Source organism: Temnothorax longispinosus, chromosome 1 (genome assembly GCF_030848805.1).
Source record: "Temnothorax longispinosus isolate EJ_2023e chromosome 1, Tlon_JGU_v1, whole genome shotgun sequence".
NCBI lineage: Eukaryota > Metazoa > Arthropoda > Insecta > Hymenoptera > Formicidae > Temnothorax > Temnothorax longispinosus.
The window spans coordinates 24,883,540-24,902,897 of NC_092358.1; the positions used below are offsets into that span (position 1 = coordinate 24,883,540).

General features: G+C 40.0%; 1 protein-coding gene across 1 annotated transcript in view; it reads left to right on the forward strand.

The window, feature by feature from the left end:
• LOC139820424 (GAS2-like protein pickled eggs) overlaps positions 1 to 19,358 on the forward strand; it is a 59,843-nt gene that overhangs the window by 37,921 nt on the left and 2,564 nt on the right. The window contains exons 4-7 of the mRNA XM_071790699.1: positions 11,565 to 11,766; positions 11,855 to 11,939; positions 12,631 to 13,033; positions 13,284 to 13,653. Coding sequence (XP_071646800.1) covers positions 11,565 to 11,766; positions 11,855 to 11,939; positions 12,631 to 13,033; positions 13,284 to 13,653 — 1,060 coding nt within the window. The remainder of the gene's footprint in view (positions 1 to 11,564; positions 11,767 to 11,854; positions 11,940 to 12,630; positions 13,034 to 13,283; positions 13,654 to 19,358) is intronic.

A 19,358-nucleotide genomic window follows, 5' to 3' on the forward strand; every position in this document is an offset into this window, starting at 1 on the left:
TAGATTAACTTAAAGCGACTCACAAAGTATCAGTTTAATTGGTGATTAGTATACTTAGACGAAAGAATTAAATTCTTTGCTCTTATTCTCGTAAAAGTAGTAAAAGCAGAAGCAGAAGTCGACGTTAATATATCAGAGACAGAATTTTATACATATATATATAATAAATATATATAATATATATGTACATCTTATATCTGTATATAAAGTTTTCAAACTCCAGATCTAGATAAATGATAGAGCTAACATTGTTATATCACGTCATTAGAAATAAGCTTGTCAGCTTTCACGTTTTATTCGTGTATTCGCATACCACGGTATTTCTTTCAGTCGCCAAACTTCAATTCCGCGTATTCCAACTGTCTATTGCTCTAAGTCCACACAATTAAGTCTTTTGCATTACGCTCCAGTGATCGCATTCACGAAGAGTTCCGGCACATATCTCGTGGAACTATATCCCATGTCTATATCATTCCAATGTCTGTATATAGCATGTTGCTGTACAGACATTGGAATCTATTAAATCCGGTTTCTACCAAGAATTCTTTTATAAACTTGTATCTTCATTATTTATCAAAACTTTATAACGTGTAGAATTTATTTGTTTACATGTCGAATATATCTTAGATTAAAATTATATAAAAATTTATCTACAATTAATTAAAAACATTCTTCTATCTATTTATCTACTGAATCTACTCCATAGAAAAAATTAATATACATGAAAGAAATGATTGAATAGATGATAGTCTTGGAATCTAGGAGTTCCTCGTCACTCGAAGGATTAGGTAGGTTCGGGACACCCCGTATATTTGATCCGTGGCAACTTTCTTCGCGAGCGCGTAACATTGTAAAATCGATGGCAGTTCAAGCGCAGTAACGTCGCTGACAAGCGCATTAAAAGGCCGCAGGACACTTCTCGTTTGTTCAGCGCAACCTTTCGTATACCCCAGCAATACTTCCGCGTGTCGACGTATCTATTAACATAACAACGCGAGGAAAATTAATCCCGCCGCCGCCGCCGGGGCCCGCGAGGAACTTTCCTCCACTATCTACTTCTTCTCCTCCATCACCGTCTTCGAGGTCCACATTCGCGTGACCCCGGCGCGCGTGCCTCCTCCTCCGCGTGCAACGTCGTCCTCTTAAATGCGGCTGCATACTAACGGCGCATGCCGCGCAATCCACGGCGCAATCCACGGCGCAATCCGCGCCGCAATCTACGCAGGTCGAGCCGGCGATCTCCCGATCTTGCGAGTGAATTACTCTCTTCCCGCGCAAAAGTAACTCCTGATGAAGGAGAGAGCACGCGCGCCTGTGGGATGCAGATTCCGGCGCGGCGGACCCTAATATAGTCACCCTTTTTCAGTTTGCGAAATATATTTGAATCGATTATAGCGAAAATCACATATATTGTGTATCTTGAAATATTATATATATATATATGTACGTAAATAAATATCTGATGTGGATTACTTCTTATTAATTTTCTCTTGTAAATCTTTAATTATTATTCCTAAAGTTCTTTGATGATATTTCGATAGTTAGAAATAAACAGAGATAATAAGTAGTCGAAGATAAAATTGGTTTATTTTAGAGTTAGATTTGTGTGGAATTTATTAATTAATTCTAGCTGCATTTAAATTCTAGCTGTTTAAATTGTTTTTTTTCTCTATATTAAAATAGCTCTTTAACTTACGGAACGATATAGTATAGTATTGCTGATCAAAGCCATTTAATCAAAACTAGCTGTAAGTCATTCCAAGACGATCAAGACGGATTAGTAAGACTTTGTAACATTTAGTTAACATTAATACGGGATAATAAATAAGGATTATTAATATCGCGTGCCAATAAAGTATGTTTGATGTAAAATCGGGGGATCATTCCGCTTGTCTGGAGAAATATACGATCCTACCTCGGCAGCCGACAATTATGTAAGTCTATAAATTAATTGAACTAAAAGAAGACACCCTCCGGGTAATTAGCGATTTATTTTCCGCATCGAGGAAACGTGTTCGTCGCATTAACCTTTTCCGAGTCAAACCCGTTCTTCTGGCTTTCCGCTCGGCGATCTATCCACGCTGCGTATTCCGTTTTGCCGCTGTGTATCCGTCGCGGTGTCGCCTTGGAAAACCACAATTGCTTATCGAAAGAAGTGTCCTTTCTTTGCCAAACGCGAAGAAAGGACACTTCTTTTGATTCGTAGAAAATGTATTGCGTAGTCAATTGAAAGATTTTTATTGTTAATTTCCACCACGGACTCTCTACCTTTTTATCTCTTCGAGTAACGTCGTGATGGATGACAAGAGTTCTCGATGACATAAGAAATATATGTCAATGAGACTACGCGTCTCTGACAATGTAATAAAATCGGTATAAACTTCTTGATGCGATTGTCTCCATTTGTCAAGCGTGTACCGCGAACGCGTCGATTGAAATCGTTCTCTGTTCGGTCGCCGGGCGTTACACGTGAAGCGTATCAGTGTCACAAGAAACGGCCGCGCAAGTATGTAGGACGGTTGATCGATCGCTGTGAAAAGATTTAATGGTCGTCAATTAAGGAAAGGATTTACCGCGACCGGCTCTTTCGTTGGCGCGTTTCATCACAGGAAGTGCACTTGCCGCGCGACTTTTTAATTCGTCGCCCTCCACTTCGATGCGTCACGCGGATTCGTCGTCGGAATTAGAAAGTCATCGATGTGCTGCAGGCAAAAAGGAAGAGAGAAAGAGTGATGATCTTTCAGGGTTCGTCACTCTTTTTCTCTCATTAGATTCCCGGAGCTTTCTTATATCGTGTGTAATTAATAACGATTAAACCTTCAATCCCTTTTTAAGAATTTTATAAAGAACGGAAAGTATAAGCAAAAATAAAAGAAAGACAAAAACGAGGGGAGGAGAAGACGAAGTATCGAATCGTAATTGCGCGATATGTTACCGTTCATGTCGATTTTTAATGCGTACGACGGTAGCGCTTACAAGATACACCATGTAATGGTACACGGCAGTAATTAAACGGCGTATACCCGCCGCTGTTCATTAAGTCGCGATAATGTAAGTTACGATACTATAAATTAATAAACACACAAGTAACGCGCGCGATCCCTTATGTCGTAGACACGCGAACGATTCGAATTAACTCGTTAGATATGCACCACGGGAATAACCCGGCCGCTTGTACAGATTATTTATGGATCGGTAACAAAAAATCTTCTATAATAGAATTCGCATTTACAATATATAATTGAACAGGTGAGCGTGAGGGAGCTCGTTGCCCTGTGGGTATATGAATAAATATGCATGAGTAATATAAATTATTATAATTGATCGATTGTTGCATGATGCAGGACGATTAGGCTTACGCGGACTATATTAAAGTATTTATGTATTATCTATATAGGCTGTCTAACTGTATGTGCATGCCAAAGAGAAATAATTTAACTGCCAGCTTTTGTTCACAGCGGTTTAACGAATAATTTAGTAGCAATTTGTAATTTTCATGTTTTAATTTCAGTAATATTAGTTCAATTGTGTGGACCACATAATACTGATTGCGTGATACTTAACGTCAAAACGCGATTTTGTATACTGTTTAAATTCAATTTAATGATATATAAGATCTGTCGACGTTGTCGTAATTATTGCTACGATTCTTGCATAAACCAGATTAATAAAATCCCGCGACGGCTATTCAAAATTATCGCAGGCGCTTTAACTTTGAATGCACAAATGCACTACGTGCAATTCATTAGTGCGCACGCTACATGCACAAAGATCTCTATCTGCATCCGATTTGCGCGCGCGCGCGAGAAAGTTGCTTTACGAGAATCGCGCGTTTTTCATCGCTCGGATCGTGCATCGCGAAGTCATTTCGCACGTAGAGCGATATGGATATCCACAAAAATTCTCGCAACCGACCGTCGAATCTCAATACGCGTGGGCGATACAACTCATGCCTGATATCTCTCTCTTCTTTCCTCTCCCTCCTTCTCTCTCTTTCCCTCCCTTTTCCTCCTTGCTTGTCGTTCCCTCTAAACGAATACACCGATAATAATCCGTACTCCGTATCGCTAGGTTGGGTCATGTTACGTAAGCCATGACGGCCTTGCATTATAGCATCATAACCATTCATCCTGTCCGTTCACCTGCAATGCGCCACACAATTTGTCCCGAGCGAGCGATATGTACGTATAGATATATGCAAGGATATACAGGATATCCCCGATCATCGCGCGTTTTTTGCGACTAACTGGACATTGGAAAACGAGCTGAGAAAATTGTTACTTCTTCCGATATTATCGTACCAATATAGCTTTGTAATTGTAAGCGATTGCAAGTGAAGGGCTTTGCGAGTTAAGTTGAGAAAACAAAAATAGATGATAATCTTTCATCTAGTATAATATCTGTTAACATAATTTTGTCTTTCAAAGTTAGGCTTTTTTAAGATATTTTTAATTTGAGCATTAATTATCAAGATAATCGCTTTGAAAATTAACAATGTTAAAAATATTTCGGAAAAATTAATTCTTTTGATAAATAATTAGAAAGTGTGTTTATTTCTTGAGATATTTTATATATTTGTCAATGGCAGAGCATTATTCCATATCGACGCCAAAGTTGCGCGGAATATTCGGGTAATGCAAAGAAAATGCTACGATCCGTAAAATCAATCTATTGGTTTCCAATCATCGGTTCGCCAGATATCCACAATTCAACGTTGCTCCGTATGGCAATTTCTAAGAATATTTCCACTTGAATAAGAATTCGATAAATATGAGGATTTATAGGTTACTTACATACATCTCGATTGTTATAAAATTTGCAGATCTATAAGATTAATTAAGCAGAATTGTCAGACATTGAGTAGTGAAACATAATTTCGTTAAAATTTTATGAAGAATTGTAAATAAGGCACCAATAAGACTTAAAAAAAGAAACTAAGGCTGCTTTAAGGCTTTGTGAAATAAATATAAGAAAGGACGTGGTCAACAAAGGAAATGGAAAGCTGCATATTAAAGAATTGATGCGTCACTTTTGTTGCAAAACGGGAATGAAATCGCGTGGTTTAATTCGAGCTGTAGCACAGTCGCAAACCGGAAACGCGTAGCCTACAAACTCAGTAGCTCGTAGACAATTGGTCTGTCGCAAAACGGTCGAGGACGGCGAAAGAGGTCGGCCGAAGATGGCGATTGTGTCCTAGATCCAATCCCGACTTACGATTATCAACACAATCGGAAAATGGGATCTAATAATTCAAGATCGCGATGCAATTAAATATATATAATCTCAATCGATATTTCTTCGCGATTGATATTTGGTGTTTATTACGAGCCGCTAATGTCGCCATTAGTCTCGCTGCCATAACATATTTGCCGGCTAAAAGGATAACAAGCCGGATTCGCTTAATAAACGCCATAAATTTTGCCTGTCGCCGCGCTAACGTGCATTAACTTAACGGCCATTAGAAAATCGTCGTCGAACCGGTTACATTATCGTCATTGATACTTTCGTTATTCCGTAATGAACGAAGGATCGCACATTACGCAAAACGTTGTTACGCGTTGCCCGTTTCAATAACATCTAATGATAATTTATCCATTTGTTAAGATGGATGAATCTCGTGAGACTCGTCAAGTCAGTCAAAGTAAACCCTTTGTCATGAAGTTTCTCTCTAAACGTATATCTCATATGAAACATATGCAATTATATATTAACACATATTCTTTGCTATTCTTTGCAAAATAATACATCATATGCTTTTTTCTTTTTCCGTTGACTTCACGGATGACACGGATTGTAACTCTCTACCTATTAAGTAATTTCTGAAAGTACAAAATGCAGAATGCTACAGGGAATCGGATTATAACATAACTTAGAAGAATTTGTACCATTGAAATGTCGTAGCGCAAAAAATTTTATATCATTTGAACTTTCAAACAATTTCATTTACCGTATACCTACGATGTTGTTAGGCAAAGTGAAAAGCTATTTCTCAGTTTTGATATATCGACAATTCGCTCTTTCATATAGAAGGCAACCGTTTCCTCCCTCCGTTTCGATCCACCGCGCAATTAATGCGACGCGTTAATGATACGCGAATGACGTCGAGTTAATACCTTGTATAATTGATTCTTAAAATAGCGTTCGAAACGGGTTCTCCTCGACGGCCGGCGCAGAATGATAACGCAATCGGCGGAGTAAATAAATCTGCGCGCTGAGCCCTGCAGTGCGCCATTAGGGTCGAGTCACCGATTGGTTGCGTCAAGGCGTTCGTCGTAAAGCCGACGAAATCCTGCCCCGTTAACGTGCCTCTTAATTGCAAATCGTTCCGTGTGTGTTTGCCGCTTATATACCGGCTGGTGGTCGTCGCGAATTGTCCAACTATTCCACGCACGAGTAGCTCACAGCGGCATAGTTCGATCCGATTTATATTCTTTCGTGCTTCTCGGCCGCTTTAAGACACTGCGTGTTGCGTTGCGCTAAAAGCGTCAGACATGGCTGTCTTATTATCTCATTATTTCAAGTTTGTGCCACGAGCGTCGTGAGCGGAAAATATGTGTCTGTAATTCCTTTACGAGTTTTCGTAGAAGAAAATTCTGAAACTGTACCATCTTACTCTTGTTTAAATGTAAAATAATAAAATAATACAGTAAAAATAATAAAGTAGTTAATGTCGAATGCAATTTTTAGTACACCCTTTTTTGCATAAGTGAAAATAATCGTAATTTTTATAGATTTTGAAAGATCTAATAAAATCGTCTGACGTTTTTGTGAAAAATATCTGACAACGCCCACTACTTAAACGTTATTATCCGCAACTTATTAATTATCGAGCGGTACCATCGCTACGCGACTGAATTCGTTAACTGACTCCGCGACCTGATTAAATATTTGGAAGGAGAGACAACGCGTGACGTAAGTGGAAGCTCACAATCGACGTCAGCCGGAACGCCCTCGGAATCCGCAATGCGCGGACGCTCGTTCGCGATGATTTACCGAGCCATCGTTGTTACCTTCCACGAAGACCACGAATCGTCCAAACATCGGGATTTTCAATTCCATCTTACGTAACGCGTCAATTTGTCAATCGTGATTGGAATCAGAGTTGTGGGATAGGACGCTTGGAGACATTCGTGAAGTTTTTAATGCATAACAATTCGAGGTCACAAAATTCGAGGGACAAAATCGATCGACTCTTTATGATAATTAGGAGGTAAATGAGGTAATAAACTTGTAACCATAATATGACAACTTAATGGAGTTTTATATTGAGATTTCTGAGAACATTTATCTGAAAAATGCTAATTTAAATTGGATATATTTTCTGCTTCATGTATCTTTTTTTACATAATATTATTAATAGTCTGTGACAAAGTTACATGATAAAGACTTTATCAACACGATATTGGTATTTTGCTAAATATATATCTCGTCTACTTTTAAATCTTTTTAATTATGTATGTTCTACATGATACGACAATTTCTCCGTAAAACTTGCAACTATGCAGCCATGTGCAACGTATGTTACAACTACTGTACGGATGTTATATTCTTCTCGCCGCGTGAACATATTTGCGTTCGGCACGACGTAATGTTCTGTGCGATTATTTAACACCTCGACGAGATACGACGAGTAAAAAAATTTGCGTCGTCTTACATCATCGAGAAAATTCCGCTCGCGACAGACGCGAGCGGCCGCGCCGCGTACGCTTGTTAATTTATCGAGCGGTCCATATAAATCGTCCGTTTTGAAAAAGTGTCACCGACACTCGTGGCAGCAAAACGCGGCGTTCTGGCCACGTGTCCGCTTTCCAGCGGTCCGTGACCAAGAATTTCACACGACGTGTTGTATTACACGTTGCAACGCGAGCGGTAAATAACTTTTCATCGCTGCGAGTGTCAAAAACATGCTGCTGAACGTAGACGCACGGATAACATACGTAGCATACGCGATACTTCTAAACGTTTACCGAGAAATCTTCAAGAGTAATACGTTAACTGGAAGTATGAGATAACTCGATTTGGCACATAACGATGTCTCTGGCCAGACAAAATTTTGTATGGTTGTTAACATTCTACGAAGCAATTCGACATGGTCGATAATGCTCTTTTCTTTGAATATAAACGATCTTGCTCATCAGAATTCCTAGAAGGGATTAAAACGCGTATAAAATGACACACATGGTTTCCCAACTGTCCGAACAATTTGTCTGACATGTAAATGTTGAATTTCAACAGTCGTAACTGATTGTAAATACGGACATGTACATGATGCTTGGATCTGGGTCGATCTTGGGAACCAGTAAAACATGTTCTTGGAGTTAGATTGGATCTCCCATAGACATCCTGTATATTTAAGGTGCAATGTGATCCGACTCGGCGATAAGGGAGAGTGATCGATAGCGTGGCCGGTTTAATGTCCGTTGCAGAGAAAATTCCGATCTTCGAACTATCAAGAAGCGATTCAAAATGAAGCCGACCGAGGAAATTATTGATAAAAATGATGATAAATAAATGTGATTACCGAAGTACAGGTGCCCAAGTGGATTGCACGTTTATCAGAAATCAAGTAAAATCATCAAAGGCTGAAAAATTATCTGCAAGAATCTCGGCAAGAATGCAAAGTCAAATCTTTTCTCAAAACGAATTATAAGTAATCCATACGCGTGGGAAAAAAATATAAAAATAAAAAGCACGATGAGTTAAAGGCAGCAGGGAAAGATTTCTCAGCTTCCAAGGAGAAGCGTAGCTATCTGTAGAAAATCTAGAAGAGGTAGCACTTCTCGCGCGCTGCTCGCTTCCCCGCGATAAACATAACTAATTGCTGAGCACGTTTAGACAATTCCTCATCGAGACGCATAAAAATAACAATGAGATGGAACACCTTCCGTGCCACCGCGCTGCACAGGTCAAGAAACAAACGGAACACCCTCAGCGTCGTAAATCGCGGTCTCGATGACTTGATAAGCGCGTGCGCGCGCGCATAAAAGCGTCGATAAACTGCCGATCTCGGCGATCGGCGATCATCGATACCCCCGGCTAATGATCACTTCCGGCGGGGAATATCGGCGCGCGGCGCGCTCATTGATAAATGATTACGTCAGTGACGTCGCGCGGTGCAGTGGGTGGCCTGCACCTCGTGAACGCCCAAGGACACGCGTGTTCGCGTGTTGTATCGGCGCGGCGCGAGATTTGCGACCGCGATACCACCGGAGACCGGCCGCGATCAATATGAAGCGAAAGCCGCTGCATACACCACACGGCGCGTCGTTCTGCGACACCACGCCGGCGGATCGATCGATCTGACCGGCTTATCAACTGATTCGATCGATAACGCGCGCAGAAGAAGAGAAAGGAAGTCACGGGTATCGCGATCGGTCCATCGATCGCGGGCGTGTACCTACACAGCGGGACAATAAATCGTCAGCGACGCCGACGGGGACGTCACTTTGACGGTGTTGAGGAATTGAATCGGTCAGTGGTAGAGAAGCACTCGTGTACGCTACCAGATGGTTCTCCAATTTCTTACGTTATAGCCAGTATCATACTTGTAAAAATAACTCGTGTTTTGACACACATAAGATTCTATTTGTGCTACCATCGTTTAAAATTGGTTATACGATTTCCAATTATTTCATAATTAATACGCGGTACAAAATATTTGTCTTATATATCTGGTTTAAAATTTCAATAAAATTTGAAATTAGAATATAATTGGAGTATAATTGACAGCATACTTATCTGTTCTTCAACTATACGAATCTAAATTTTATTTTGTCGCTTAAAGATTTCATTGATCATCGCATTTAAGAAGTTCAAGATAAAAGTAATGCGTTCTTTTGATATGCTTTTTTCTCTAATATTTCAGAATAGTTTTTTTATATGACGAATATATGCGATTTAATTTAGAGTCGGATTTAATTTAAACAATTAGAGATCTTCTGAAGTATGATTACAGAATTCTTCATTTCTTAATTAAGCTATAAAACACGAAACGCGCGGGCAATTTGTAATTATTTGGTGGAAATTAAGTAAGACTGCGCAATAATCGTAATGATCGTAATGATCGTAAATACCGAGACGTATCGTGAGCATAAATCGTTGCGTAATTTTCCTTACAGGAACAATTTTATTTTATTATTCGACGATAAAGAAACGCGAATCTTGCACGCTTGCACTTCTTCCTTTCAATTGAACTCGGCGTTTCGAAAGTTTTCGCCCGAGATAGAGGAAAAGAAGTCGCGCGCATCTCTCTTTCTCGTATTTCTGTCAGAGAAGTGAAACGAGCTCATTTCATAATAAGGGACGCTCCTTTAATGTTGAAGAATTGAGGACTTTAATGTGCGCAATTATCTCTGCTTTCTAATTCGAGCGCTTGCGAGACGCCTGTGAAAATGAAAATCCCTTTCTCTGTTGGTTGTCAAGTGAATAACCCGCCCTTTCTGGGATTTATGACTTTACGAGACTTTCGAATGCCGAGTGTCAAGCGTACGAATGAATGAAGAAATTAAGCACTTGTGAGAGGTAGAACTTGTGAAATTGATGATTTCTTCATATAAAGCTACGAATTGGTACAGATTCTAGAGATTATTTTATTACGCAAATTTTCATAGAAATGTATCTATTTAACTGAAGAAAAAACTAATAGTGAGAAGTTACGACTTTAGTTAGAGATTCGTGTTACGTAGGTAAATCGACGATCATTATGTTCACAACGTGCGAATCGGCCAACAAAATCGCGACGCGCGACCTTTCCTTCATTACGCCGCGAGCAGGAACGACTTTCTCGTGAGGAAAAGCAAGGTTTCCCGAGCTGGTAATTGATCTTACACGAGCGACTCCGCGTTTTTGTTCAGCGTGACTCAGCGAACGACTGCCGAGCGACTCGAAAGACGAAGTCGAGCGGTTTTACCTGGCTCTCCGCGGCCTTGTTAACCAAACGATGGACGTCCACTGGAACCCATCTTGGCACGACTTCCGAGAATTTCGTTTCGCTCCTACTAATTATCGGAGGCGTTTTATATTCTCTCCCCTTTCGGTTCGGCGATATTTTTCTCCGCAAAACAATGCAATGGACAAAGCATATCGAGTCTTTATTTCGGCGGAGTTTAGTGTTTCAAAGAAAAAAGAAATTAGTCGATGTACTTTTACTATATGTTTGTGGTTTATGATTGAATCCAAAAATACATCATCCATGTTATTTCTTCGAGTTAAAAAATTTATCTGTCAAAATATTAAAGTGTGATATTAAAATTTCTGAATATATACTTGACTGTCGAAAGTTTAGAAAACGCTAATTATGTGTACTATAAGAAGAATGTTATATATCGATACACCAAGGAAAGAAAAAAATATACTCTCTGCTCTATACCTTTATTAGAAATATACCTTTATTAAAAAAACTAAAAAATTCTAGTTCAACATTTTAGTGTCATAAATATTAAAAATATATATATTTTAAAGAAATAATAAAATTTATATTTTTCTCTTTCTGTAATATATAATATATAAAATGTTGTATTATATATACATATATTACAAGTCCGCAATTATTTTTTTGCTTTTAGGTTCGCGATATCGTAGAAGAGTGCACATGTCCTACACAGTTCCCGATGATCCATGTGGCTGAGGGCAAGTATCGAATCGGCGACACCAAGGTTACGATCTACGTCCGGGTTTTGCGTAGTCACGTAATGGTGCGTGTCGGCGGTGGATGGGATACCCTCAGCCACTATTTGGAGAAGCACGATCCATGCCGATGCAGAAACTGTAAGTATCGCACCTGTTTTATCAATCCTTTCGCATGCTAAACGAGTCGCGTTATAAGTAATGATAATCAATTTTTTTATTTTTTCAGCACATCGCTCGATGGTCTCGGCGAAGCTCATTCAAAAAGCCGGTGGATCCTTCGATCTAGGCAATGCGCAGGTGCATTACGAACGGTAAGTACCCTCCTTTTTTATAACAATTTTAATTAAACATTTATTTTTGGTCTTATTTTTGGTCATATTTTATCTTGTGTGAATTGTTTTTGAGGCTAATTTAAATGGACTAAACAACATACTTTTCATCATTTCGGAATTAGTACTTTTTATCTGACATTTAATGCCTATCATGTACGATCAGGATTAACATTATCTATCGATACGCCTATCCCTACATTTTGAGTGTAAATACCATCCAGTTTGTAAATGCGATGCGTTAGCTACGCTGCCTGGAACTATGGACATTCTATCACAAGTCACTGTATAGGGTAATAAAATATATGGATGCATAAACACGCGTGCATACATTATAGCTTACAGTACCGTCCAGAAGAGCGTTAGATTTACATGAAAGAGAAATAGCCTTTTGTGAAAGCAGTAGACTATACCGCGTAGTGTGTTACATCTCCTCTATAACGTTTACGAGAAACAAGGGCGAGGTAAATTTACTAACGTTGGCGATTTTTCCTATAAATCTTCCCGATCTTATCTCGATTTCGCGAACTTACGGCCGATACTGTACACGTCGTGACATTTCGTCGCCATCGCGGAAACTGAAAATTCCCCGATGCACACCCGGCCGACACGACCCGGGTAACGACCGACATCAATTCCGCCGTAACGCCCCGGTCATTGTTTCCGCCACCAGATCATCACCTCCGAGAACCCGACGGAGTTCCGCGTCAAGCGTCGGTTCGGTGCAAAATCTACAATCGGCGCAGCTGCACGCACCACCCAGAAGCATTTCCAGCAATCGCTCGCGATCGCCCACACCTCACCGGCCGACAGCCGGCAGCAAGCAACAGCATCAGCAGCAATCGTGCGACGAGCAGAAGAAACGCTCGAGAAGTCCCACGCCACATAGGAAATTGCTGGCCAGCCCGAATCAGCAGACCGACTTGGCGAAGCAGAGATCAAGGTCGCCGACGCCTAGGGCGAATCTGAGATCGCGAAGCCCGACACCGCGGAAGAATACAGATTCGTCCAGAAGAAATGCCAACGAGGAGGCACGGTCGCCGACGTATCATGGAAAACCGCAGGAAAATGGTCGAGTAAGTTCGTTTTTCTCTACGAGAAAAATATATTTTTAGGGGAATCCAATATAGTTTTTAGAACAGAGAATTTTAAATTTTGATGTACTTCAGAGACTGAATTTTTTTGAAGAAAAAGTGGAATTACTTTCGATTATATTCTTTTCGAATCTCGCGAAACTTTATGAAAATTTTTATGTGCTGCTCATAATTTTTTAATAATAAATACATTAAGGAGAAAATTGGAACGGGAATTGTTTGCGCTGTTTAGGAGAGCGGTCTTAAGGTGCCGGGCGAGTTTACGAAACGATATGTTGTGGAGGGCGGCGTGGCACGCCGAGCCGTTGAGAAGGACGACATGCCAAAGTACGAACCGTCCATCTACAACTACAAGTGCAGCGAAGATTCGAGCGGCAGCCGCAGCCCGACGCCGAGCAAGGAGGAGCAGCCAGCACTCGAGACTTTCGGCAAGGACACCACGGCGAACACCCAGAAGTCGCCGCACGGTGACGGAGAGCACTCGGACAATTGCAGCGAGGTGTCCGACGAGGGTTACCGTAGTCTCGGTGCCGTTCAGTCGTCCACCGCCAACGGGAATTCCGCCAGCACGCAGGGCTCGCCCACGGTTGCCGATTGTCAAAGTAAGTGGATGCTGTATACAATATATTCTTGATATCGCGTCCCCCGCGCGGGATTTAAATCAGAAATCGCTGCTCCGTATTTCGCAACAGCAAAAGTAAAACATTTGTCCTTTTATGTACATATATGCCGAGACACGGCACCATCTTATCCGATGATAAAATTGATCGTTTCTGTTCGAGGAGATTGATAAGGTCTCGCGACGTTCGTTTTCGCTGTCGAGTGAATACGGTGATCAGGCTCGAGTGCATGCCGGACGCGCGTTTGGACGTGCACTCGCCATCGTCGGCGAGCGAGTCATCGAAATTAATAAGAGTGTAAAGGGACAAGAAGGAGAGAAATAAAGAGAGAAAGAGAGGTGGAGAGCGGGGAGAGGAAGGGAAACAGAGAGAGAGAGAGAGAGAGAGAGAGAGAAGGGAAAGAGGGAGATGTAGATGCATGCCCCGCGCTTGACGAACAAACGCGCATTGTGCGGTGAACGATGGAGGCAATGTCGCGTGTTGGGGTGAGGGACGAAAAAAAAACTCGACCGATGCGAATCGAGAGATTAAATTCGATTAGGCGGCGGAGAAGCGAGGAGGTGCTTTGTGCGCGAAAATAGAGAGAACGAGATCGCGCGCGCGCGCGTGCGCTCACGAGCGGAATTTAATACTTTGCCGCGCGCGCGACGTTTATCTCCGCCTGTCGATCTCGCAGGTATATCGACAACGACGAATTAATTCGTCTGTTGAGGCGGTGCTTTACGCGACCGTAGATAGAGGTGATAAATTTTCTCTGTCAAGAAGGGGAAAAAAATAACGTACAGAGAAAGTTGATTTGTATGTAGAAAAAAAAAACGATCGTGATACACATAGAAAATAAAATCTTGGCAATCGATCGATCGTTTACGTTTCTTCTTTAAATTGTGTTGTTTCTAATATGGTAATGTCGCACAGTAGAGGAAATATTTGTTTATACGAATTCCTTGTTTCTTCAATTAACTTATCTTTCTCATAACCTTTTGCTAAAGCCATTTATAAATATAATGATGCGTCTATTTAAGGAAAGTCCTTAGAGTTTTCGTCAGAGATAATGGCAGCTCGATTTATACATAATCTCATGGTTTATTAATGGTATATTTTCTCATGATCTAAAACAATTTGTTAATGTCTTGTTAAACTAAGAAATAACAGTCGATAACGAGCAGAAATTGTAAAGATCCGAGAGTCCCGTTGGTTCATACGTATGTTTTAAACGAGCCGGTAAAAGCTATCTTATGATCCCGCGTGATGAAAGTCTAGTTTGCATCTCTAGCTCGATCGAACTGTCGCATAAATCCCACGCGATTTACATACAATGTGCACAAATTATTGAGAATTTATACGAATCTACGCACACGTATACGCCGCGCGTATATACGTTTTGCTATTTGAACGTCTCGCATTAATTACGTGCCGTTGACGTGGGATCGGGCGGGCCTTTATCGATTCATCGAGACCGTCCTGTCAGTCGTGAACGTGACAAAGACCTCGCACACGATCGATTCGATAGTAGCTCGCGATCGTGTCTCGCGTATATGTTCGAGAACACACGAGAACACGCAGTCCCGCGAATTACCTCGGACTCTCTGCAAATCGTTCCGCGGGTACCTGACCCGACATTTGGACCACCCTGCTGACGATTAATATTCAAAGTACACGGGCACGCAGAGCGCGTTATAAAACCGTGCTCCGCCTGGGCCGGGCTGACATTTAGCCGGTGCTACGACCGTCGATTATGCGAGGGATCGCTCGAAACGTGGGCGATCTCCAACAACCTGTCCTCGGAACAATCGCCGCCGGTCGATCCTCGATAACACTCTCGTACGCTATCGCCTTGAACACACGCGAGCGTTCGAGTATCGTGTGTACTCGAGGCACTCGACTCACTTGACGCAGTTGACGCATTGCCGCAAGTGGAAAAAGTTCGCGGCGGCCAGCCGCGGCACGACGCGACCCGCTTCGATCGTCCCGAATGCTTTTCCTCGTAGCAAGTTGAACGGACTGGAACGACTATAACTTAACCCGGTGACCTGGACACGGAAAGTGACGCGAAAACAACAACTTTTTAAAGTAAAATTTATTCCAGTTTGGTTCAAAACATGGCGATGCATAACAGGATGTTTGTCTCTGACTAAACTTGGAATTGTGTGTTTGTAACCGGTTAAATGCGTCTCTAAATTTCTTTAAAAATTTTATAAAGTACATTTATATAGTTACTCTGACTTATTATTATAATTATTTTCTATCTTATTTAAAAAATGTCTGATTTTATTATTTCTGAACTCGACCATATCTTCTTTTATTGGTTATCGCATTTAAAGATTGTTATCTAAATACTCTCATACACAATCGATGGAAAAAAGTTATTTGTCTAGATAAGGCACAAACGATATTTAACTATAATATATATAGAATTACATAATGAGATGTATCTTATTATTCTTTTCGAGCAAATTGAATTTATCAGAATAATTGCAGAAAAATCATACCACATCTGATTACAAGAATCATTATGTAACTTTAAATGTTCTTACCAAAACATTTACATATTTTCTCTCATTTTATATTTATCTGCTCTTCAGATGCTCTCATCTATTTAAATCTTTTTACGTATTATCTTTAATGTATTTATTCTTTTGTCTTTAGAAATAGATAATTATTTGCAGAAACTAATAATTTATTTTCGTTAAAACTAATCCGCTGTCCTGTCCTTCATCATTCACGTCAAGATGAACTTTCGCGTTATATTTCGTGAGAAATGAAAGAACGATCCGGAGGCGTTCTAAGCAACAAATGTCCGGTTAAAATTTTTTTAAATTAAGGGATATACATAAATATGCTTTAGCTTTCACTGTCCTGCTTCATCCATATCAAACATCCATCTCGTTATTTCTATTTTTCTTATTATTTTTAGATTAGATCGTATCTTAATTCCACTTTTTCTCAAATGTTTATTGCGCTATCACTCGAAAACACGTGTATATGGATATATATGACGTGTAAATGTATGTAAATGCCCGCAGTGTACTCAGAGCTCAGGTCCGTGGGTTCGCTAAGCCCAAATGACTGTGCGGATCAGTCATCCCTGCGGGATTTTATTAAGATTTACGCGAAGCCGCCAGAGGCGACCTCCGGCGATTCCTTCATTTACATCGATATCTCTAATTTATGCGACGACGCTAGAGCACGCGTACATTTCAAAAACATGCATCGAGGCACTTGACTTGTTTTAACGGCAATGAGATATGCACGCGATGTGCTCTCTGATGCGCGTCAGCACGTTCGCGATACCGAGCGTTTCGCTTCGGTTTCGAAGGAGATCTGCGTTCACTCGGCCGAGAGAGAACTTCTCCTTGGCATCGAGAGTAAAAACAAAATCGCGCGACGATTAAGACAAGCAGGCGAGACAACCGTGAAAGTATATTAAGAGCTACGAATCTTTTTCGGACGTTCAAAGGATTAAATTGATTGTTGGAAGGCTGTCTTCTGAGAGGAAAATTTACAATTATTACCCTCCTGTTATCTTAATCGCGTGCTATATATTTTGAATATCGTAAATCATTGTCTTATTAACAGGTCAGAATATAAAAAAATTAAAAAAAGATTGGAAGTTACAAGAAACGATCTCATGAGTTAATTTTAAAGAATGCTCATTTGTCACGTCGTGCATAAAGTATTGTCGAGAATGGGATCTGGTAACGATGTGCAATTTTTTAAAGCAGCAAAAAGATTTTCACGATTTCACTGAATTCATGTTCCAACATTAGCGTGTCGTCGTCATGTGACAATACTCAACGTAACACAGTAATTTATACTTGGCTAATAGTTCCTACATGAGATAAAAATACAAGGCGGCTAATTTCTCTCGTTATGTTTTGTTTTGCCAGTAAAATCACTTATTCTTATATTATGATTAATATTTTAGATGTGAAACTGATGTTTTCTGACTAACCTGCTAGTGGAATTTTTCGTAGATGAAAGATAAGCTCGCTCTTAGAATTGAATCACTTTTGTGAAAATAAAATTGTAGATCTAATGATATAGATGAAAGATTTAGAGGCTACGTTAAAGAAATCTATATAATTTTCTCGTTATAAACCATAAATCTCGTAAATTATGCATTTTCTTATTATATGCTATAAACATCTTATACGATATCAAACGGATACCGTGATATCGAACCTAATATTAACTGCGTTTATAGCAAGAACGTCAGCGCAGGTTCTTCAACAAATTCACTTCGTAATTCATTTGCGTAATTTTAATAACAAGTTCCAAGGACTCGTTAGATCGATGAAGGTTGAATCCGGTTTGACCAGCAGCGTGTTACTAGGACGAGATCTCGAAATAGATTTTCGATTCTCGGATTTTAATTACAAGTTACGTGCGTGCGAAACGTATATCCACACTGTAGCTCAACAATCTCTAACCGGACGCGTTAATATTTATGCGAACGTCGGTTTGCCGACCGGATTAAAAAACGCAATGCGTTATCGAGAATTTGATCGACTCTTCTAAACTAACGAAGATTAAATTCAACGTGATCGGCGAACCGTATTTCGGGATGTCGTTCCTTTCTTTCAGAGTTAGCGAAGGAGATTTTATGATGATTGTTTTCCCATTTATACGTTTGTTCAGAACGAATCGACCTTTCGAATGGCCATTCTGCCATTTTCACGTGACATCGATACATGAATTAAAAAATCTAATTTCTCCTCTTCGGCGAAGAATGGACTTTCTCTGTGGTTTAGACGTGGGTGCGTACAAAATGTGCGAAAATGAAATGTGGGACGAAATGCAATGTGGTGACATCACTTCATGAGAAACAACACGATAGTCGATTCTAATTTCATATAGCAACATGCCAAGATATAACTTCCAAGTTCAATATTTTATGTGAGGAATATGCATTTCTTATAATTATAAATGGTGCGAAACGTATAATTAGAAATGGTGCAAATTCTGTGGGAAAATTTGCAATGTAATTTTGTTTATCATCATTTCTCTTTCAGTGGTAGATAAAAATTGTTTATGGAACTTGATAATAGGAACCTTACATGCCCGGACAATATTGATGAGCTCAACATTAATAATAGTTATTATATAATGTAACATAAATTATGTAAAGTCAGCGGAACATAACGGTGACATCTATATAAAATTTTACGTAACGAGTTACATAAACATTGTATAGAAAAAGCCTTGTATTACATAAAGCAGTAGAAAATTTATGGACCACCATTCCTGGAAGTCCCGATGAAGGATTTAATTTGTCTTGAATTTTATACTTATTTTCGTCGCACGTGTATCTCGATGCAAATCGAGAGGATCACCACTCTCAATTATGTCAGGACCTGTTTCTTGCTTATGATAAATGTATGCTGAACGAAGAGATTGATTAATTTGGTCATTTATATTGCTAAATCACACGAGTTCGTGAAAATTAACACCTGCCGATAATAAAAAAAAATTAGGCCTAGTCCCGAATATCAATTGTTGTGCGCGTGCTTGTCGAAAATGTCGCTACAATGATACGCTAATAGGTTGCTACACGGAAACGATGAGATTGAAATGCTAATTACAAAATTGTATAACATTTTACTTATGTAATTCGTAGTTTTTAGTTTTTTTAATGATGGGAACAGAGACATTTTTTTTTAGCTGTTGCGGTTAATTAATGAATTTTA